Raw genomic sequence first — 23756 nt, 5'->3', positions numbered from 1 at the left:
CCCCGTGCAAGGACTTAAACTGATATCAGTCTCCTCCGTGTTTCTCATAGACAAAGCTTCTAGAGTATTTTGCTGTAAGGGATTATTTTCTAACAGATTTTGTTGTTGTTGCTGTTCTTATCTCAGCTTCTTAACTGAATTTCGGATATATTCTAGCTGCAGTATTGGCCACGTACCTTCTGAGTACAAGGGTAACATGGCTGCCTAACTAAATATTAATTTGATGTATATCTGGGAATTACATTCACTGTGTTTGTGGTGTTACATTAGAGTACCATGTTTAAATGATTACCCGCTATGGTTTTCAAGCCTATTTCAGGGTAGCTCCTGTTCAGTCCCTCTGGTATGGATTGCTTCTTGGATAAATTTGAACTGAGCTGAAATTTGTTAGCATTTCTTTTCTTGCTCCTATACGACTGAACTATATAATTGATCTAGCTTTTTGATTGCTTGCTGCCTTCTCAATCTCTCTGTGATACATTTTTATCAGTAACTCTTTTCTTTCTTTTAGAACCATCATGAAAATGTTTACTTTGATGCCAGGAATCCAGCTTCACTAGAATCTAATCATCCAGTTGCTTGATGATACCCTGTCCTTAGTTGAATACTGGGACTCATTAGGTAACCAACTTATAATCTGTTCAGTGTATGTTCTTTTGCTTTTATATTCTAATTTGTTGCTTGAAATATTGTTTAGTGTGAAGTCAGAGGTATACCAAAGTCTCTCTTTTAGAGCAGCATTAGCATCAAATGAATTTGATATCCTTTCTAAGAAAATTCACAAGTAGTTGGAGAGCAGTGGGTTTTCCTCAGACTGCTATTTGTAATGACTAGATTTTCTCATTCTGATTCTCACAGAGAATTTAAGCATTATGTTATTTCTTCTGGAACTCATGTAGTACATTTTCAGGTAAATAAGCTGAGGTAACAAAAGCAGAATTGGTTAAAAGGAATTAACAGTAATTGGGTGCTACCTTTCCTTAACTGACTTCTGGAATATAATTTTTTTTTTCTTCTTAAAGCCTCGTAATCAGTATTAAGTGATTCAAAGTAGCATATCTGTTTTAAGTTCTTAAGTGAAAGAGCAGTCTTAAAGCTCAAAGCTGTTGAAAACAAGTAGGTAGTGTCTGGATTTCATATCTGGTTAAAATGGGGCAGTGTTATGCTGACTGTCTGTCTTGTTTACTGCTGATGTGACTGTGCATTGAAATCATGTTTCAGCAAGTCCTTTCTACTGTAGATTATCTTCCAAATCATTCCTATGGAGTGATGGATGCCTGCTTGAACTTCCAAGTATTATGATGACTGCATAATGTAGAAGTCTGTATGTAGCATAAATACATTAAGGTTGATGTCTGCATGTTGTGTTGTCAGAAATCTGTTGTCTTCAGGATGAGAGGTCTTTCTAGTTTTTCAGTCATACACACCTGAGCAGACACTACCAGCTATTGCATTGCTGCTTGCTGTAATTGGCCTGGGTTTTTCACCAGTAGAGAAGAGGCCGTCTGTGTTCTGGTTTCCTCTTTGGAAAGAGCGATATGGGAGTCTTGAGCAACGTACCAGATATGTATTGGTAGCTGACATGAGATGGGGTTAGGAAATGTCTGTCAGTAAAGGCAGAGGTCGGCGCCTAGGTTCAGCTCTTTTGTGTGGCCAAAAAGTTGGTGCCGCATTTCTTAGGGTGCTGGTTTGGTGAAAATGCTTACTGAGGGGACTTCCTCTATCACACCAGACTGTGTGTCTGAAACTAATTGCTAGGGGGGGAAAAAAAAGGAAGTTTGCACAAGACTGTCTCCCTTGAACTGGCTGGCTAACTTGAGAGGAAAATGGTCGCCGCTGTTCTCTTTTCTGTGTGTGCTCCAGATTAATCTTCCCCATGAGTAGCAGTCTACTGTCGATTCTACTGTATGTTAAGGTGTTTGAGCTTCTATAGATTAAGAATGCTTTACACTTGCATAATTACTTCAAAGGTACTTAAGACTTATTAGCTACTGGTCAGTGATAATTACAGGAAATGGAAGGGGACTTTGAGCTCACTGGTCCATCCTTCTGTATGATCAGGTTCTTGCAATAAGCTCCTCTTAATGAAGAATGAAATTTAATGGGGCAAAAAAAACATTCTTGGAGGGATCATACAGCTTGACCAGATATGTGCTGTGGTTTGCCTTGCCATCTGTGGCTTGCTCAGCCTTCCTTTTGATGAGTAGCCACTAAAATGATCCAGCTTGCATAACAATGTCTTCTGTAAGCTTACTATTCAGAGTTCCCTTAAAGCACAGCTCTCTACTCTGAGGCTGTTCATGAGGCAGAACTATGTCATGTGTTTCTGTGAAGTGATTCATTACTTGCAGTGGAAGTGGCAGTCAAATGCTTCCAACTCTACTGATTTTAATTTTAAATGATTGCTCTCTGTGGCCTTGTGCAAGTTCCTGTGCAGTTGTTTAGTGGCAAAAACCAACTTCCTTGGCATTTCTCTGCCCTTTTTTTTTTTTTTAATATATTCAGCATGTAAGTGTGTAATTAGAACACTTTGTTCTTGAAACAGAAATTGAACTGATATTCTGGGTATGAAGTTCTACAGACTGTTAAAACAAAGGGGGTACTTCATTATCTTTCTTTTACTACCCGTTGATAAGCTAATAAACTGTTGAACTAAAGCAGTGTAAGCAAACCTAGTCCTGGTGATCTGGGTATACAGAACTGCAGTTGAGAGAAAAATCACCAGCAAGGGCACAGAATGTTACTAAGTCTAAAGACTTTTAGATGTGGCAATAAGGAGGAGGTTGACTTCTGTGAGGTTGATGTTAGGTTGAAGTTAGATTGCTGGCCTGCATCAGGGATGAAAGGAGGAAAAAGCAATCTGAACAAATGGTTTTTGGAGACTCACGCATGAGGTTCCTGAAACCCAGCAGAGGAAAGAGTTGATGTGATAGATACAAAGGCTTGTGAAGGAAGTGGGTTATTTGGGATCTTGTTAGCCGAACTGAAAAGGAGTTGCAATAAGACTAATTTTACTTTGTTGCCTAAAATGGAAGATAAAAAGCATGTTCAAACCTTTCTGTAGCAAGGATGTGGTTCAGTCAAGTGACATTAGCAGTCTGTTGTCTGGGTAAATTATGCATGTTCAAGAAATCATTACGGTGTGCAGGGTCAGGAGTTGACAGCAGTATTTGTACTGGTCACCTATAGGCACTGTTTCCTTAAAGTTGAGTGGGGGTAAATACTGTGCCTGTCTTGTACCTTTCATGAAAAGAGGTCAGCTGGGGGAAATGAAGAAAAAAAAAAAAAAAAAAGCATGGATCTCAGTGCCAGAACTGTCTTCCTCCTTGCAGATACGCACTGCTCCTTCTGCCGTAGTTCATGGCCGCTCTAAGCGGTCACTGCTGATTTAAGACGCCATCAAACCCTGCTTCTACCTCAAGGTGCCTGTGCAGCTTTAAGGGAGGGTTTATGTGGAGGATGAATAAATGTTTGTGTAGCCATATAGTGAACCAGGTCAGGGAAATGATCTGGGTTAAAACTAACCTGAGGAAACACATAAGTTTTAATTTGGACATTTATCCCCATTCAGTTCGTTTTATGGCTGTATGAATGCTTGAATGCCGTAACAGGGAGGGAGGGATGGCATGGGAATAGAAGGAAAAATGAAAAGAGGATAGATGTTGTGGCAGCTATCCGCTCCATGGGATAGGCTAAGCAGACTGTTTGAAATATCACTGATGTGCATAAATAGTGCATTTGTTCTTTAATAATTTGACTATTTAGTACCTTTATTCTCATCCTCCAGAAAATAATACCTTGCCCTAATACCTCTTGTACACAGTTTTTTAACACCTGACTTTTTTTTTTTTTTTTTTTAATAGATGATGGGCACTGCATATTAAGCAGGAGTGGAAGACTGAAGCCCATTTGGGGACAGAATGAGTTTGAAAGATGCTGACAGTGCAGTTTGCCAGGTCTATAATCTTCATATTTACCCCCAACTCTCAACAGAAAGTGCTCCCTGCTGCAAAGTGACAGCAACCAAGGATAGCACGTCTTCAGATGTCATCAAGGATGTGATTAATATCTTAAACTTGGATGTCTCAAAACATTACGTGCTTGTGGAAGTGAAAGAATCGGGTGGTGAAGAATGGGTACTTGATATAAATGATTCTCCTGTTCATAGAGTTTTACTTTGGCCTCGTCGTGCTCAGGACGAGCATCCGCAAAAGGATGGGTACTACTTTCTTTTGCAAGAAAGGAACACTGATGGGACCATCAAATATGTCCACATGCAATTGCTTTCCAAGGAGACAGATGCTCGGCGATTGGTTGAAAGGGGTTTTCTTCCGTGGCATCAGGAGGACTTTGATGACTTGTGCAATCTCCCCAACTTAACGGAGACAACGCTCCTAGAGAATCTCAAATGCCGCTTTCTGAAACACAAAATTTATACTTACGCAGGAAGTATTCTGATTGCAATTAACCCCTTCAAGTTCCTGCCCATTTATAATCCTAAATATGTCAAGATGTATGAGAATCATCAGCTTGGGAAGCTGGAGCCTCATATTTTTGCCATTGCTGATGTGGCTTATCACACAATGCTTAAAAAACATGTTAATCAGTGCATAGTTATATCAGGTGAAAGTGGGTCTGGGAAAACTCAAAGCACAAACTTCTTAATTCACTGCCTCACGGCACTGAGCCAGAAAGGGTACGCAAGTGGTGTGGAGAGAACTATCCTAGGAGCTGGACCGGTTCTGGAGGTAAATTTATGCTAAAATTGCCTTGTGTGAAAATTGTTTCTTGAAAACTTCCAATAACTGCTGTTGAATACTACTTTTGAGAGTCACCTACTTGGTTTAGGCTTTAAATATCACTGGGCTGCATTAGTGTTTGGCTGTGTTGCTCGACTGTCTCTAATTGATTTTCCTTAATTCATCCTTCCGTTCAGTTGACTTCCTGTTGCTTTTAATTTATATTTGACTTAACTTTCCACCACTAAACACTAATATTCTGGGACAGAGGTTACCTGTGTTTTCCATCTTAAAGTTTTGATGACATTTGAATCAAATCATAAGTAAATGTTTTCATAAAAAGATTGTTCCACTGAAACATTAACTGCTTAGTGTAATCACGCCTTTGTGTGTAAGCATGTCCTGCAGCATTTTTATGAACTCACTTTTTGAGGGAGTTATTTCCTTTCTACAGTAGTTTGTTTTGAAGAGAGCAACATTGTTAGTTGGGGAGAAAGTATGAATCGGTTTTGGCTTTAATTACTACAGCATTTCCAACAGAAAGCAAAACTAAACACGTGAGAAGGAAGGGGTACAGCTTGCCTTGCGTTAGGTAATGGCAGGACAATCTTTTAGACTTCAGCCTTTCCCTTTTACTCTCTCATCTAAAAGGAAAAACTCTGAAAGCTTTGATGGATGTAATGGTCACGCGTAATAAAATCTTCAACAGCAAGGAGATTGAACGCATTGTAATTTTTAGGTTTAAATATTCTCAAATGTAACAACACTTTCATTAAAAATTAAGCTTTTAGGTAAAATGTGGAAAAGCAATGAAGTTAAACTTTAAAATGTGTTACATTTATAAATATGATTTGAAAGCTTTTCTGTAAAGAATGAGGAATATATGCAAGTTCTTTTTTGCCTTGCTTTCTGCTACTTGAAAGAAGAAGTAAAATTGTTTGAGGTTTTTTGGTTGCTGGAGTTAAAGTTTGCAGTTCTAAACAGAAAACAGGAAGGGGTCACTGTGGAAAGCACTGGTTGATCAGCTGATCTTTCTGCCTTTGATAAAATTAACTGTTTCAGACCCTAGTCTACCAGATGTGATGCAGCTGTGGCAAACCAGGTAGAGATGTAAAATTTTGTGTTGCGGTTTGTCCATCGAATGAGAAATGCACGTATCCCTAGATTCAAAATTAATAATTTTGCTGTTGTCAAAGGTAACTGTTGTATATGTCTGGGCATGTTCGTGAAGAGTCATTTGTGATTTTCTATAGTAAGATTTGTTGTCGTAAGTACTGCAGCTTCTTCAGACTTCCACTGAGCGTTTAGTAATGCATTGCATGAGAAGACAGTCTTGCTAGCTAGCAATATGATGGACCAATTGAAAGATTAGCTTGCAGACTTGCCAGATGGATTCTAACATGACTGTTGGAGTATATGTTGTCTCTTTTCTGAAATTTTCAGAGAAATTTCTCACTCCTTTGAGGGTGTTTGTCAGTCACAAATTGATTCAGTGTAAACTTGTCCTCCCAAATATTGCAAAAGATAAAGGGGTTTGTGACAACTAAATATAAAAATGTAGGAACATCTGAATCCTAAAATGTCTTTCAGAAGTGAATATACATTCTGTATTAAAATTATTATTCATTGACTTTGAAGTATGGAGAAAGAAACCTTTTTGAAACTTGGAGAGGCTGAGATTTGCCCAGGCTGAAATAAATCCCTGGGATACCTGTGCTTTTGGCACAACTCTGTTTAAGGTGGTAGAAATACCCTTCTCTGTTCACATAACTTCAGTGCGCATCAAAAAGTGATGCTGTGGTAGGTTTAGAATATAGAGAAGTAAAATCAAACTGTCCTACTTTGGGTACTGCAGAGTGGATTCAGTGGACAGCGAAGCTTCCATGTTTCCCAATATGGATGCTAGTGTGCAATTCCAGTCACTAAGCATAACTTTAAAAAAAACAAGTCGAATCTTGGGCTCGGAGAGGAATGTACAGAAGCTCACTTTGCTTTGTGGAAGTTAAACTGACGACAAACTCTTCTGTTAGTTGGTCACTTCTAAATCCAACTGTGGTGACTCAGCTGGGTTTTTACTTAAGGGAACTGAAGCGGTGAAAGGGAATTTTTCTTAAATGGATGTTTCAGGGGATTTTTTGCATGAACAGTTTTGTAGTGTGCCTAAACTATTTGAGCATGTTCTGTTTAATTTTGAAGTTTTATTTTGAGTCTTCATGAAAGATGGAAATGTACTCTTGACTGAAGTCTGTTTCCCTGGTTTTTATGATGTAGAAGTTGGTTGCATTTTGGCTCAGAACTTCCCCTTTTCAGTGACCTCTTATTTTACTGGCACCTAAGTAAAATGTGTCTGTTTATAGGTTGACCTTTTGTAAAAGTTCAAGTAGTTAAATCAAACATTTCTAGCAGAGAGAGGTAAGCACTGTTAGTGTTACGGAGGTGGATTTATAGTTTTATTATTGCATCCTTAGTGAACTTGGAAACATGTTTCTTACAGAATCCCGTTTCTGTGTTGGCTAACTAATCGCTGTTCAAATGTCTAATTTGAAGAAAAACTATTGTTAATAATTTAGCTCCTTGCTCACAATTTCTAGACTTGGAAGGTTGGAGTTATAGCTTGATACTACCTTCTCAAACATCTGAGAAATGAAATGCATGATACCGAGACAGTGTAGTTAAAAATTAAATATGGTACTAGCACAGTTGCTGTCACGTGCGCTAGCGAGGGGAAGGCTGGTCATGGGTTAGTCTCGGATCCTCAGATGCTTTTTGCTCAATCTCAGCACCAGTCTGAGCTGTTTATAGGATTCCTTGTAGGGGATCTAATAAGCAGAGGTAACTAGCACTACTTCTGATTATCTTTGGCACTGCTTGCAGCTTTGTAGAGAAAAAGAATCTGAAAGGCTGGCTGCTTCCCTGGGACAGTGATGCTTCAGCTCAGCCTAAAGCTGTGTTTTGTGCTGGTTTTTAACAGGTCATGAGACGTATAGCTGCCTTAGCTCTATAGGAATTGCTCTCGGGTCTGATTTTTTTAATCGTTTCTCCAGGCTAACAGATCATCTATAGTGAAGAGCAGTCTCCTTAAAACTGGTAGGAAGATAAAGACAGGCTCTGTTTTAAGATACTCCTGACTTTTTCATTCTCTTCTAAATTTAGTGATTATAGTTCCCTGACTTGGAGTTTTTTGCCTTCTTGTATTGACCGTTAAGTTCAGTTTACTTACGCTTGAAGTCCTAAGAAGGAATTTACATTTGGGAAGTATTATTTGGGTCAAATTGGGAATAGTGAATCAAACCTTTGTTTATTTTATAGAGTCTCAAACAAGATAATTAAACCTTTCCATATTCACTTAAGTTTCCAAGAAATTTGTATTTTCCCTTCATCGGGGAAAAATGTTTTCAAACGCATGTTTCAGATATAAAATGCACAGTGTGCAAGCTAAGACTTTGAACTTTAAGTTAGCTTTAGGTCTCCAAAATCAGATTCTTTGAGCCAATTAATTTAGTAAAGTGGCAGAAAATTGAGCGAGGGGATGGGAGCATGTGGCGAGGGACGTAAAGGGAATTGGAGCTTCCTCTTCTGGCAGCAAAGCTCCCTTGGCTTGCTGTCCGTTGTTAAATTCTAACCCTTAGTATCTTGGGTTTATTACAGAAATTATTTTCTTAGTGTGCTGAAGGTTCATTTCCCTCTGAAATGGAAGCTGAGGCATGGCGGGACAGGTGGAAATACTGGGGTTGTCATAACTTTTTCATGTATTATTTTGAAAAGCATTGCTTATTTCGATTTGGATATGTTCTTGAAGATTTTTTGATGGCACTGAACCGTTCTTTGAAAAGAATCAAGGCCCAAATAAAATGGAAAGTCCAACAGGAAGCATTCATAAAGTGGTCTTCTTTAGAAGGCAGTTGTAGCTATGAATTAATTAATATTGACAGCAGAGTCAGGTGGGTGGGGGGATGAGATTTTCTAGAACTCAGCATGTTAAAAGGCTTGTTAAATTTCACTGTAGAAAGTAAACCCTTATGCTTTACCATTCTGTGGAAAACAGAGTAAAGCAATTTGCTGTCAGCTCTGTTTTCTTTATTACAGTCCCATTGTGCTTGTGGTTTTGGTATAAGATGGACTTAAGCTGAGTGGTGCTTCAACTCTGGTTTTCATTTTTATTTGCCATAAAAGTCTGCATATAAATTTAGTGGGTGTAGTCTGTTCTATTTAAGGGAAAGTAGTTGTTTTGAGGCTATTATCTGCATGTGTTTGTTTTAAGAATCATAATCAGAGGAGGAATGGAACTTCCTTTTTCCCCTTGGTTGGATGTTACTAGGTTTTTTTTGGTGGAAATGTGTTGTTGCATACTTTTCCCTGCTGTACAGATCTCTTGGGGAAAAATCGCCTTGTCCTTTACACAGTCTTCTGTGGTTTGCTAAAACTTCCCCAGGACATTATACAGCATGCAGAATTGCAAAATTACCCTGCAACTTCTGTGTTAATGACTGGATATTTTGCAGCACTTTTGTGAAGACCACTACTAAGCTGAGTTCAACTCTGAAGCAGTCATTTCCTCTTCCAGGGTGTGTAATTTGAGTCTTTGATGTCATTTGGCACATTAAAAGATTGGTCTGTGCAGTGGTGGTTCTGCCATGGATTAGAGTGGTTTGCATAGAAACTCTGATAGCTTTTTCAGGTTTTGGCAATTCTTATGAAAGAATTAAGTGAGATTCTTAGTTGTGTTCCTGAGGTAGATGATAAGAGCATGTGTGTGGTTTAGGGGTTTCTTTTTCCAGCAAATAAAAGGAGAATTTGGCTTTTTTCCGGATACTTCTAAAGCTGCCACTGTTGTAGGAGTTTTGAGTAGCAGACTCCAGTGTTCGCCTCTTGCATTCCAAGGTAAGAGGATGGGTTGGATGACTTCCTGACTCCCAGAATAGGCTATCCCAGCTCTGATTCCTGCTGGCCTTGGTTGGGTATTTTTGACTCACATGCTTTTTATATAGCTAGTGTTCTGCATTGGAGAGATTTAGTTTTAGTTTTTTGGTTTTATCTGTCCCCTCATGTACTCACAAGGGAAAACAGTAAATGGGTTTGGTTATATAAATGATTATTTCTCTTTAGCGGAAATTGTCTCTTGTCCCCTCACACCTTCTGAATTTATTTTGTAGAGGCGTAGGTGGCTCTCTGTAAAGGCAAACCGGGGAGCCACTTCAGTTGAATTTGAGCTATGTATAGAGTACCTGGCTAGAATTACCTATGAAAGATGCTTTCCATGCAGAGCAGTGGCTAGGTAATACAGGAGCTTAATTCTTAGCTGTAATCCTTTCTTTGTAGGATAAAGCTAGCGTAGGTTAAAGCTATCTAACTGCTAAATACCAAAATATTTAACATTTCAAATTTTTGCACCTTTCTGATTTTAGGCAGGAATGTCACTTCTTACACAGTTAACTCGTGAAAGTGTATTGAAGAATATGGTAGCAGTGATTAGAGTTTAAAGTTAAATGTTACCCAAAAAAAATTCCCCACCCAAAAAGTTAAGCGACTTGGAATGTTCTTTAAAAAGTTGTAGATGTTAAAGGCTCTTATGAGGAAACCATTCAGTATGTGAAAACTTTCCTAAAAACTGGTAATATTAGATCAGCTTTTAAGAATTTGCTGTATGCTTTGACTAAATACCAGACACATGAGATCATAAGGGCCTTTAGTTTTAAACTGTATTCATTGCTTACATGAGTAATCACTAAGAAAAGTTTTTCAGGAAGCCTGGGTTATGGGATTTCTTAACTCTATAATGCCAAAATATTTATTATTTAAAAATAATGTGGAAAATTTAGCTATACTGTGTTTTGGTTTCTTTACTATATCTAGTAAACTGATAGTTAACTGGTGGCATAAGTTAGAAAACTTTCTAAAAAGAAGTTTTTCCGGAATCAATTTGCAGAAGCAGACAATTTGCTGTGCTGGTGTTACTGGACTTCCACTTTTGGTTTGGTGGTGTTTGGTAACTGTAAGGAGTTGACCTGGATTTTATGCGTGCATTAATATGCGTGTGTATGCAAAATGGACTCTAAAAAAAAAAAAGTGTCCGTAACTTGTTGGATAGTAGCTACAAAAAGATATTGATGACTGTGGTCAATGCTTGCTCTGAAACATCCATCCGTAGGGGTGCTGTTTGCGTTACAGCACGTGTAGCATGGCCTCTAGAAATTAGACGGATGAACTCAGCCTCGGTCACCGATAAGCGCTGCTGGGCACAAATCCTCTCTCTTGAGAAAGCCGTTGACTTTTCTGAAGTTGCAGGAGAATCACCCTGTGGGTTTTCACCGTGCACAGGAAAAGCCCCTTTAGCTTATTCCGTTAGGTCAGAAGTAATGGTTGTCTGAAGAATTATGGACGTTCTCCCAGTTCATAAGAAGTTTCTTGGACTCTCTGAATGCTAGGCAGCTGGCAAGTAGAAATCTACTTGTGAGAGCTGTGAGAAGCTATTTTGGAAATAGTGATCTATGTGTCACATTACAGTGCAGCTGCAACCCTTAAGGTAGCTTGAAATAAAACAAAAACAAAAAAAATGAGAGGGGAAGAGTTTCAATATACAGACAATATGACTGTCATGAAAACGGTACTCCCCCAGGACGTAAACCAAAATTGGGCTGGTTTATGTATGAACAGTTTAGTCCTGTGTTGTGTACAGTATTCACATGTCCATCGTTCTCCGGATGTGTGTGCGGAGGAAGAGGGTGGCATTTTTGTGAAATCATTCCACAAATGTTCTATATTAGGGGAGGCGGATTTCCTAATGGAGGCCTTAATTGCTTGGAACTTTAAGAGGAAGTATCTGTGGCAGGAATTGCTGGTGATAATCTACACCGAGCCGTGGATTTTTCCAAACAATTGCATTTTACACAGGGTTTCTTCTCTATATGCTGGATTGCCTCCTGCACGTTAGAAGGATGACAAGTTTCTCTTAACCTAAGTATGCATAGGTAAGAGTTGATAAAGTTAAGGACATTCCCAGTAACTAATTCTACTGGACTTTTAGATGTAATAAGTTATAGTTCTTAAGTGTGGCTCGTGCAGGGGATATTTTGTGTTCTGTGTGTAGTATCGGCTATCAGAGGGCTCATGATACAGGCAGAAGTATTAAAGAAGCACAAGTTTGTGCCATACCTGGTTTTTCCCCTCTCCTAACACCTCGTAGTGAAACTACTTTTTTTCGGTGTTGCGTAGCAGACTTAGCTGGCCAATGAGTATGACGTGGTTCTGTAAACTGCAGTTTGTGTGTTTATTGTGAAATTTTTGAGGGGGAGCGATGCATTAGGGAACAGGACATAGTGTTTGGTTTTTCTATGGGAGAGGCAATTTCATGGTAATTGTGTTGTCATCTTCCTACTGAACGTGCTCTCTAAGCTTGTAATTGTTAGTCCTTGAGGCCGATTTGCACTCTCTAGCCATGATTACCTTTCCTGTACTCTTAGAAATATCTAAATGCATCATTCCCCTTCCTTGGCCCCTCAAATATTATTGCATGGGGCAAATAATAAACATATATAGATCCGTGAGGAACAGCGGAGGCTTCCTAAGCTGCCTTTTTGGTGTTTGTGTGCTGCCGTTTCTGCAGTAATTCAAGTTTGTACTGCAAGCTAACAGGAGGCTGAACAATGAACAGAAGAGCTTGAAAAGCTGTGTGTTGGCATATTTCGTTTAATTGAAAATTAACTCATTTTGCTGTGTTACAGGCATTTGGAAATGCAAAAACAGCGCATAACAATAACTCCAGTCGTTTTGGAAAGTTTATTCAAGTCAACTATTTAGAGAATGGTATTGTCCGAGGGTAAGTACAGTATGAGGTTCTTCCGGGGTTGATCTCTGTGCTTTTAGGAATTGAAGACTGTTGTATAAAAATGCTGCCTTATTGAGACTCTTGTCATGTGAGAATAGCTTGCTGCTGTGGAGTTTTCGAGACTCTCTAACTGAGCTTTGTGGAATAATCAGGTGACAGATAATATTCCCACTTTGCTGTACAATCATATCAGTTTAAGATTTGACTGCTGCTGCATCTTTACCTTCATGCTAAGTAAAGGCTTTTTTCATAACACCTATTGTCCTCTCCATTTTGCAATTAAAACCAGAAGATCTGAATTTTTAAGAGGAGTTGGCGAGAAGTGAAATAGATTTGAGGAAGCCATTTTAAAGAAACAGTTTAACCAGTTATAAAGACAACTATAAAATTATGATTTTACTTACTTGAAATAGTGTGCTTCTATTGGAAGGTCAAATGTGAAATATTCTATACCTACATTTATTTTTTTAATATATGATAGTCACACCTGAGTCTTAGAATTCTATTTATATTTTTCACCCTGTAGTAGATGCTATAATGTCACATTACTGTAGTCCCTCAATATTAATCAAAGATTATGCTTTGCTCTTCTTTGGTAGTGGGCACTTTCACTTCAAGTGAAGAATTTTGTCCAAAAATTTTCTGTGATGTTAGTAATTTGTGTGCAAATACTTGTGTAGTTACTAACATCATGCCATAAAATCATTTCTTTCAGATCTGGCTTTGTAAAAAGCATCTTAAATTTTTAACGCTTGTATCTGCAAAATTTACAGCAGTATGTCACAGATGCTGTCAAGATGTACCTGTGCTAGTTTGGGTGCAATGCCGTAATACATAATATCGGTATGGAATTCAGCCTGAAGCTTGCTGCACTATGGGATGGCAGTAGCTGTCACTGACTTTGGTGTTCTAGTGTGTCTTTCTTTTGGGTCTTTTTCGTGGTTGCAGTTTACAAAATGGCAATAATTTAAATGACTGGAAACTGTACCGCATTTGCTTTGAGCGTTATTCTGAAAGAAATTGGCATCTTTTCAGATGAAGTCGCACTAGCTCAGGAGATTGGTACAATTTGAATACATTTGTTTTGTCTTCAGCATAAACTTTGGCCTCATTCATTGTATCCCATGTCAAGGAGTTGAGATTATTATTTAGGAGATTATTTTGTCAAACTGTAAGGGTTTTTCTGTCTGTCTGGCTTAGATTTTAGTCTGATGTGTATACCATTATAAAAATCTAGCAAATTTGTTAGATTGAGAATTGGACAGGTATCCAGTATATTTTTGGGGTCTTGTAGTCTTGGCATTCCTTGTCAGATAACTCTTAATCTCGGAGTAGATAACAGATTGTTAGCACTCTGCATATCATGTTTCTTCTTACAATTTTTCATCAGCACTTTTCTAGCTTCGTCTGCCTTTTTCCAGTTATGTCTACTAAAACCAAGCAGTAAAGATAGGTGTTTCTCTTTGTTCCAATTACAATATAGTGCATACTGAATTTTTTGTTTTGGGTTTGAGATAGTGACTAAGCTATTCTCTTGTATATTCTAGTGCAGATTTAATTATTTGAACTCTCTTGGCAGTCGCTCTCTGATGTTTTGTGAGGTCTTTTCTTTTGCCCTCATGCTTTTTTCATTTTTTTTATGGCTCTTCAGGGCTGTTGTTGAAAAATACCTGCTTGAAAAATCTCGTCTTGTTTCTCAAGAAAAAGATGAAAGGTAAGAGATTAGTACAGTTTACTAACACAATCATAATCAATGCAAGAGTTTAAGAGCATTTAAAGTATCTAGAGTAAAAGAAAAATCATTACATTTTAATGAAAGAGAATTGTATTGACTTTGTAGGAACTACCATGTCTTTTATTATTTGCTACTTGGAGTCAATGAGGAAGAGTCTAAAGAATTTCACCTCAAGCAACCTGAAGATTATTTCTACCTCAATCAGGTAATCTGTGACAGGGATTTAGCAATGCATTAATAAATGCTGTGTGTCTGTTGTGTTAAATATGAAAGGAAGCAGAACAGATTATACAGTTGTTTTCTTGTGATGTTTGGGCTTCGTTCTTTGCCTTTAATTATGGATCTCTCTTCACAGCATAACTTGAAAATTGAAGATGGTGAAGATCTCCGACATGACTTTGAAAGATTAAAACAAGCCATGGAGATGGTTGGCTTCCTTTCAGCAACAAGAAAACAGTAAGTAGAACCCTTTAAGCTTTTGTTCCCGATAGCTAGTTAATGTTTGTGAATTGCAATAAACTGTATGTGTGTTGGGATCACATTTAGTCCAGTAGAAAGAAAGGAGAGCTGAGTATTTGAGGGCTTACAGACAAATTCTTGAAGTAGAACTAAGTCTGCTAACCTGTTATAATGAACTTGTAAGAAAAATTCTTGTAAAATTCAACTTTTCTTCCTTAGGATTTTTTCAGTACTTTCAGCTATTCTTTATTTGGGCAACGTTACGTACAAGAAGAAAGCTACAGGTCGTGATGAAGGGTTGGAAGTAGGACCTCCTGAAGTATTGGACATCCTTTCCCAACTTTTGAAAGTAGAGTATTTCTCTTTACCTCTAACATTTGACAGATCTTTTTGTCATGCTCTACCTCAGCATTTTACTTGAACATCTTGTTGGCCAGTTTGCTATATCTAGATTTGGTTTGTGATACTTCCACAACACTTATCTTATGGGAGGGGAAATGGATAAAACTGGTGAAATTATTGGGATTAGGGATGGAATATAGCCCATAGCATAGAAGTAGAATTTGTTTACACAGTAATCATAGAGCTGAGCAGGAATAAATTTAGTGGAGATGCATTCTTTGCCACCATAGGGAAACATCTGAATGAATCTAGGATGAGAAAAACTTAAAGAAGTTGAAGAACTTGTAAAGCTATTGATGAATGGTAACTGTAGCTGTTGTGAAAGAGCTTGGGCTTCTCTGAGGAAATGGTGATGTCCACTGTTGCCATCAGTTTACTTATTGGGGAGCTTGAGGGTGACAGTAACTCTTGTTCTTTCTTGTTTTGAAGGTTAAACGAGAAATTCTAGTAGAAGTGCTAACAAAAAGAAAAACTGTGACTGCTAATGATAAGCTTATTTTGCCATATAGTCTCAATGAGGTGAGTGAAAGAACACTAGCAGAATTACTTTAAAGAATTAAACTTGCTTTTCTGGCTACAAAAAAGCTAATAAGGTACACTTTCGCATCTAGTGAGGGATGTCTGGAACATTTGAAGTTAGCATTAAAGGAAAATTTTGTTTTTATTTGTCTCTGCTAGGATTGTAACCTTTGAGTGACACTGGTCTGAAATAGAAATGCTTTTTTTTAAACAGTTATGAACATTGTTTCATCTGCAGGCAATAACAGCTCGTGATTCAATGGCAAAGTCTTTATACAGTGCTCTGTTTGATTGGATTGTTCTGCGAATTAATCATGCACTCCTTAATAAGAAGGACATGGAGGAATCTGTTACAGTAAGTTTCTCACAAAAAGAAGTCTTTGTAGACAGTTGTGTATTTAGAGCTATCAGAGAATGCTATAGATGGCATGTTCAGATAGCTGGGATAAATTTTTCTTCTGAAGTCCATGATAAATTTCTTGGTAATATTTAATCATCTCTGTTTTCACAATAGACATAACTGTTAACTGTTCAAAATCTATTAGCAGCATACTCTACAGTGCTTTTTGTAATGGTTAGCTGTTGTGGGTTAAGTCACTGTATGACGGATTGCTTAACTGGATTTCCACATCTTCTTTTAGTGTTTGTCCATTGGTGTACTTGATATTTTTGGATTTGAAGACTTTGAAACCAACAGTTTTGAACAGTTCTGCATAAATTACGCAAATGAGCAGCTTCAGTATTATTTCAATCAGCATATTTTCAAATTGGAACAGGTAAGAAATTAGAGTTGCTGAAATAAAAACTTGTTTTTATCAAGTGCTCATATATTATGCAAACTTAGCCACTATTCTGCAAAACCCCATGGCATAATTTTTATAATTGCTTGAATATATTTTCAAAAGTCTTATTTTTTAACAACTTCTTTTATTATTGCTTATTATGGTCTTGTTTGACAGTTGCAGCTTTGCTTATATTTAGTGCTCTATATATACTAATGACAGTGGGGTCTGTCTTCAGAGGGCTAGCATTAAGTTTCTGCTTGACTGTAAGAAACAAAAAAGACATTCAGGGAACCCAAGACAGAAGCCAGAGGAAACCTTGAGATTGAAAGTCTATAGGTGAGGTGTTTTTTTCAGGGTTTTTTTGGGGGTGTGTGTGGGTTTGGCTTTTTGCTTTTTTTTTTTTTTTTAATGGTAGGTGAGGTTTGTTTCAAGGTTGGTTGGTTGTTTGGTTTTTTATGGTTGGGACACAGTTTCTCTTATTTTTGACAGTTTGCAAATATTTAATAACCAGTTGTTGTTGCTTCTTCCACCTGACTGCATCTAGGGGATGCAACTGTATGTTGATATTAGCAGTAGTTCTGAAATCCTGATATTAGTGGCATATGTTGATTTACTTGTTCGCAGATGGTATAATCTTCTTCGAGAGTGCTTTGAGTGCTGCAAGAGCTAACATACCCTGTTTCTAGACTGAGGTTCGGGGGATTTTGTGCTCTAGACTTGGATTTTTTTCTGGTTTGTGCTAAAACGTTATTCTCGGGTCACTCTGCTGAAAGAAAGAAGTCATTCTGTAGTATGTGGTATTTTGTCAACAATATGTAGATAACTTTAAACAAGTGTTTTAAGGAGAAGAAAATTACCAAATATACCAACTTCATACGTAAACATCATGTTGAGGTCCCTGTTTTGTAACTTAGGACAGAAGTGGCTATCCAGGCGAACTAGAGTAAATAGTTACATTGTTTTCTTTTTTTAATGCCATTTTTCCAAATAAGCTTAATCCTTGAATGACCCATTTCCTGTATCTCTTGCAGCATGAGGGCCCTCGGGGGGATCTCTATATCTTTCTAAAGAAAGGCTTTTTTGTCTGTGGAAAATGGCATTTCAGTTCTGTAATGTGGCATGTACACTGAGCAGCCTGTCGTTAGGCAGACTGAATTCTACCTACTTAAAATAATCCATTTCTTATCATCGTCATATAGAACAGTGAGAGGTGCTCTTTGTCTCTTCTTAAACATAAAACTTTAGTTAATTTTCTGTGGGATTTTTTTTTTTTTACATTAGTACCTTATCATTTGCTTTTTCTGTGGGCATTTACAGCATTAAGAAAAACTCATATTTTGGTTCCATATCTTAAGGAGAAGCTTGTCCTGTCAAGCATTTGATGCATTGACATTTCAGCAGAAGAGCTTCATATTCTCTTGTCGGGGAGGTCCAAATTTTCTGAACCTTATCAATATACATTGCTTCCTTAGGGAAGTTCTGGTGTTGACGTTGTGTAGGGCTTAACTGCCTGTTTTTGAAACTTCGCCTGACAGTGCGATTTGGAAATTCTGGAACTTGATATCAAATATTTGTCATTTCTCATAATACAAGAACTATGGAAGAGAAAAATAGACTTAAATTCCTCCAATATATGTCTACCTAGGGTTTTAGTGTAATGATGTAGATGTAATGTCTAACTGCAAGTTCGTAGACTGCTGATTTCTGGCAAGGCACAGCAAAACATTCTTTTCACTGTTTTGTTTTTTAAATAGTTTTACCCCAAGCATCCGCTGTTGAGTGACTTGCCTAGGTGGACCTTTGATCTGATTCAATATGCCTACTGTTCTGTTCTTATATATAAATTTTCCTTATTTTTTTCTGCTGCCTGAACTAACAAACTCAACTTGCCATAGCTGTTCAAGGATGTCTTTTGAGCACTTAGACCACAGGACATCAAAGGTCAGGGTACTGTACTAATGAGGGAATTTTCTTGAGCTACACAGGAGGAGTATAAGAGTGAAGGGATCGCTTGGCACAATATTGACTATACTGATAATGTGGCCTGCATTCACTTAATCAGCAAGAAGCCCACTGGCCTCTTCTATCTTCTGGATGAAGAAAGCAAGTAAGCAGCAAACGGCTTCTGAAAAAAAATGTGTGGCAGGGAGGAGGGAAGGACTGTGCAAGGGAACAGAAATACAGCACTTTAAAAAGGAGAGGGATGTTGTGGGAAGCAAAGGGTCATCTTATGTCTATGATCTACACTCTAGTTTGCTTCTAATGACTCCAATATGGTAGTGATATAAATTGATGCTAAAATTGAACTTTGGCTTAAGCAGACTTAGAAACTTTGACTTTTGTGTTTTACCATGGAATTACAATTAAAGTAAAATGCATGTAAGTCAGTCTTTGGAACATTAAGGAGCAAATGTGGTAAATAGTTAATGTGGTGCTAACTAAACTTGGCTGGTGAGGTGGGAGGAAGCATTGACATACACTTGAAACCTCAGAATATTCTGCTATGCGTGGAGCTGTTTGGTTTTGGTCCAGAAATTAAGCCCATCTCTAATATTCAAAGCAGGTGTGTAAGTCTCAATGAAAGCATAGAGATCTTGGACAATAAAATAGTTTCCACAAGGATCAATAGGCGTTCTTCAGTCTGTCACCTTGCACCACAATAAACGTACCTATATTGGGAAAATATCTGACCTCTTTTGTTTTGTGTTCCTAGTTTTCCACATGCCACCAACAAAACTCTACTTGCAAAATTCAAACAGCAGCATGAGGAGAACAAGTTTTTTGTTGGAACCCCAGTGATGGAGCCTGCTTTTATTATTCGACATTTTGCTGGGAAAGTTAAATACCAGATAAAAGTAGGTGATAGATCTGATGGCCACAAAGAAGAATTCCTTGCATTTCTGACAGTGTTTTGTCAGGGTGTAGAAAATTTACTGGGAATGGGCTGGATCAGATGTGTCCTCAGATGTACTTTAGGGTTGGGTTTCTTTTTTTTTTTTTGTGGTTGTAGACTGGAGAATAATGCTCACTATAGTGAGAATTATTTAGAATAATGAATTATTCTGAACAGCAATTATATCTTGGGTCAAAACACAGCTTTCCTGAGAGCTTGTGTTTCAATGTTCCTGTTTTGCAGGATTTCAGAGAGAAAAATATGGATTACATGAGACCAGATATTGTTGCTTTACTACGAAGCAGTGACAGTGCTTATGTTCGGGAGCTGATAGGAATGGACCCTGTAGCTGTGTTCCGTTGGGCAGTTCTGCGGGCAGCTATTCGAGCAATGGCTGTCTTTGCAGAAGCGGGACGCCAGAGAGCTCAGAAGACTGCAGGTATGGTATGAAAAAACGCTCTCGAAACGCTTTTGAATACTGTACAATTGGTTAGTGCTTGTTGACAGCAAAATGTTATCATCCAGATGTGATCTTGGTTTGGTACCCAAGGACAAAACTGACTTGTGAAAATGGCTTAACATTCATACACCAAAGAATTGTCACTGAGAGCATTCGGACTTCCTCCTCCAATAAGTGCACCATTTCCAGCAGGCTGTGCCAAATTTGAAGTCCTATTTGTAAAAGTTGGGGAAGATATTACTAGTTCTAGTGTACTTGTCTTATCGCTGGTTTTGATCTTCCCAGACCTCACTGAAGTTTCAAATGAATATCTGGGATTAAATACTGATTTTGAAAAGCTTTTCTGAGCAGCTGCAGTTTACTTTCTAGTAGTAGGAGTTTGAGAAACAAAGTGGTCTAGCTTGATAGCTAAAGTACTAGACAAAAACTCCAAGCCCTTCGATAGATATTTTGCTTGTTACAGTTGGTGGGGTTTGGGTTTGGTTTGGGGTTTTTTTTGCCTGTTATGTTCGTATCTTTGTCAAAATTAAACTTGTTGATTATTTCATAACAGGAGTGGTACGTCAAGGACCCAGAGTTCCCCTTGGAGAACTCCAGAGATCAAATACACCAGTAGAAAAAGTTTATCGGTGAGAAACATGTACTTAACCCATATCAGGGAAAAGACCTGAATTGCTGAGTTGCATTTTCATATATCAAATATCAACTAGATATTTCCACAAGGATAGCAAGCTTTATTTCTTCTGCCTTGTTTTGTTTGGCCTTTTTAATACTATCAAAACAATATTCTAGCTTACTTTATGTAAGACCCAGTACTCCCAAATGTTGGTGACGTAGCCTCAGTTCCATTTACCACTGGGTTTTTGAGTTGTCTGTCTGTACTGTGTATATGTTGCTTTTAGCATTGTGTGTTCCTCTGCAGCCAGCCTGTGTCACTGGAGGATTCCTAGGAGCACTCCTGTTTTTTGCAGCCTTATGACGTGATTAGGAGGCAGGGCAAGTCCTACAGAACTGCCTCCACACATTGCTCTGTATAGGCGCATTTGCCTTTCTATGAGTATTTAGGTTTTATACATGTTCCTTTTGCAGCTGCTCAATGCTTGATTTCTCATTTGATTGTTCTGAGGATTTCGATATAAATGCTTTTGAAGACATCATTTCTTTTTATGAAAACAAAAAGTAAGTAGAAATAGGCCTGCACTTAAAGGCCAGGGAGGCACATTCCTGGACAGACTGACCTTCTGAGCGTGCTCTGTGTAAAAGTGAAGCCATGAAGCACACATTAAAGTAGTGACTGCATGGTGCTTCGTAATTGCTTCATCTTGGACAGTCTCTGTCACTTGTGGCAACTAAGAACTAAAGATACAATTCGGGTGAAAGGATTGGTCGTAGCGTAACATACCTGCTTCCTTGTGATATCTTAAAACAAAATCTTGATATTCAAAAATGTTCAGAGGTACTAAGGGAAGCAAGCAACTGTCTGTAATAACGTTGCTGCCTCAGTGAGCAGCTCAGAATGGTGATAGCATCTAACAGCCAGAAGTGATTCTTACGCTTCTGTTATTTTTGGTTTGTGCCTCTCTGGAGAATAAAGAAGGTAAGTTCTGTGCCAAGACACAACACTTCACAAGCACGCTGCATGCTTGAAATAATGGAATCTGCCACAAATTAGGGACCATCCCAGGCTTACTTTGAAAAGCTAAATGTGTGAATAAGTTTGAGATGGAAATGAAAAACAAAATTTCATCAAGTAGTCCTGTAATAGCTAGTTTTTAACTTACTTTTCTGATGTAAGTCTGCTTAAGCAGCCTCATTTTAGTAGTCAGATCTATATAAAAAAAAAAAAAAATTACTGCTTGATTATAAAGAAGCTTATATATATCTGAAAAGGCTACTTTGTTTAACAAAAAGGTTCCTTGCACATGAAGTACATTTTGCTAAATTTCCCTCTATTTTCTGAATTGATGGCTCAAGAATTTACATGAAAAGGTAAAATTAGAGAGTAAGTTTAGTAGGAGACACTGGTAATTAAATTTTAGGGCACTAACAGTAGAAAGTGCTGATTTGACATCAGAATCATTCATGCTTAGGAAAAAGTAGTCTGGGATTGACCTGCTACTGTTTGGAGCACACTTGGTGATGGGATCTCTTGGGTTTTTAACTCCTTTTTTCCCCTCTCTTATGGCTGTGTATCTTTGTGTGCCATCTTTGTTTTGCTGTGAGTCATTTTAGAGACATGCATGAACAAATCATCGCAAGTATAAAAGGACTTCCATGGCAGGGTGATGATCCCTGTAAGCTGCTTCGGTCACTCAGTCGACTTCAACACCGCTCCCACTTCATGTGAGTTCTGGTGCTCTAGGTATTGCTTTGAAAGTGCAACAATAACCAAGCAGTTACTCTAGTCCATGGAAAATATACTTGTCCCGAGTTTGTCTTCTGCAAAAAAGTAAACAAGACAATTAAGAACAAAATAATTCCTTCTAAAAAATATAAAGTCTATAGAGAATGCTTTGTTTCTTCATTGCAGTAGCTGAAAGCTAAACCTACTTTTCACGTAAACTTGCTTTAAAACCCAGGTATGTAGTACAAGCTTGTTGCTGCAAAATGTTCAACAATGAAATCTCTCACAAGTTACAGCTAATGCTTTCCTCAAATTCAGGATGCCAATGCTATGTATATTCCTGGGTCAAGACTCTTTACGTGTGCACACCTATGCACGTGTAAGAAAATCGATCTGTGGTCCGTTGTACAACAAGTAAATGTAAACTGGGTGGCATGGAGTTGGAACATGCCTTACATCACAGAGTTAACATGCTTAGAATTAGGAGGATGTGAACTACAGCCTTGTTTCTGAGAGCTTCCGCTTCTTGTTCACTGTCTGTGTGTGGATGAGAGCTGCGCCTGAGGTTTGTGTAGTGCCCCAGGAAGTCCTGGGGATGATCTCAGACGTATCAGAATTTGTAAGTGGAGCGCTGGCGCATGTGTTGTCCTTTTGTGAGCAGTTAAGTACTTTCACAGGGGTTCTGGTGCAAGCAGCAATAACTTCTGAATCAAATATTTCGATTTGATAGTGCCTTAGTATTATGACGAGAGTTCAATGACTGTACAGTTAGATAAATAGAATAACTTGCACAAAAACAGTCTATGCAACAGTGCAGTTCTTAATAGCTTTAACTTTACAAACAGTGTTTCACTTTTGAAAGCTCCCAATACCTATGGAATTTATTAAAAAAACCAAACAAACAAAAACTTGTTGTGAAGCAGTTTGCATTTCTTGCATTGATCACTTGTAAGAGACGTGCATGAACACACCCTGTTGCTGTTGTGCTAATTTTCTTCTGTCCTTCACCTTGCCTCATAAATTGCACCAACTTATGGCTTGCTGAAATAACTAAAAATCATGTGTATTTTTTTCTTAAATGATCTTTAATATTTTAACAGGAAAAATAGAGGTATCAAACAAAAGCAGATCATTCCCAAGGTAAAGTTATTCGGTAAATGTAGATTTCTCTTGGTTTATTGTTTGTTTTCTGGGTTTGTTGTTGGGTTTGTGGGTGGGGTTTGTTTTGGTTTGGTTTGGTTTTTTTACTGTGAATGTTAATCTTGATTGACAGAACTCACTTCAGAAAATACTGTTTCATAGTGTAGGGAAGTTGTGTCATCCTCTAAAACTTCCTTTTTGACAATCTAAAGGATAGGTAAATGTTCATCTTTATAAGAGTTGCTGAGCAGGAAAAAATTGTGAATTGGCATCTGTTTAGACTAGAGATGCCATAAATACATAAAGCCATTTCTAATCAAGTCATTGAAGGCAAACACAGTGATTATGTAATTCATCTTGTTCACCATACGCTCTTGGGATGGGGCAATGGAAAAGTTTCACTCTTAAGAAGATGCTTTGGTCCAAAATAAAAATAGGCATGAAGTGTAACATGG

The 23756-nt window shown here is 38.0% G+C and overlaps 1 protein-coding gene across 1 annotated transcript in view; it reads left to right on the top strand.

The window, feature by feature from the left end:
- The window catches only part of MYO9B (myosin IXB), a 44811-nt gene that overhangs the window by 5977 nt on the left and 15078 nt on the right, over positions 1 to 23756 (top strand). Inside the window, 16 exon segments of the mRNA XM_075723825.1 lie at positions 512 to 621; positions 3864 to 4748; positions 12461 to 12555; positions 14216 to 14278; positions 14405 to 14504; positions 14655 to 14755; positions 14978 to 15107; positions 15590 to 15679; positions 15918 to 16034; positions 16321 to 16455; positions 18450 to 18571; positions 19178 to 19319; positions 19601 to 19796; positions 20371 to 20446; positions 22050 to 22160; positions 23262 to 23301. Of these exon segments, the coding sequence (XP_075579940.1) occupies positions 3921 to 4748; positions 12461 to 12555; positions 14216 to 14278; positions 14405 to 14504; positions 14655 to 14755; positions 14978 to 15107; positions 15590 to 15679; positions 15918 to 16034; positions 16321 to 16455; positions 18450 to 18571; positions 19178 to 19319; positions 19601 to 19796; positions 20371 to 20446; positions 22050 to 22160; positions 23262 to 23301 (2346 nt within the window). The 5' untranslated portion in view covers positions 512 to 621; positions 3864 to 3920.

Source organism: Pelecanus crispus, chromosome 20, assembly GCF_030463565.1.
Source record: "Pelecanus crispus isolate bPelCri1 chromosome 20, bPelCri1.pri, whole genome shotgun sequence".
In the NCBI taxonomy this organism is placed as follows: domain Eukaryota; kingdom Metazoa; phylum Chordata; class Aves; order Pelecaniformes; family Pelecanidae; genus Pelecanus; species Pelecanus crispus.
The sequence above is the reverse complement of the archived record's forward strand: the minus strand, read 5'-3'. Positions and strand labels throughout refer to the sequence as shown.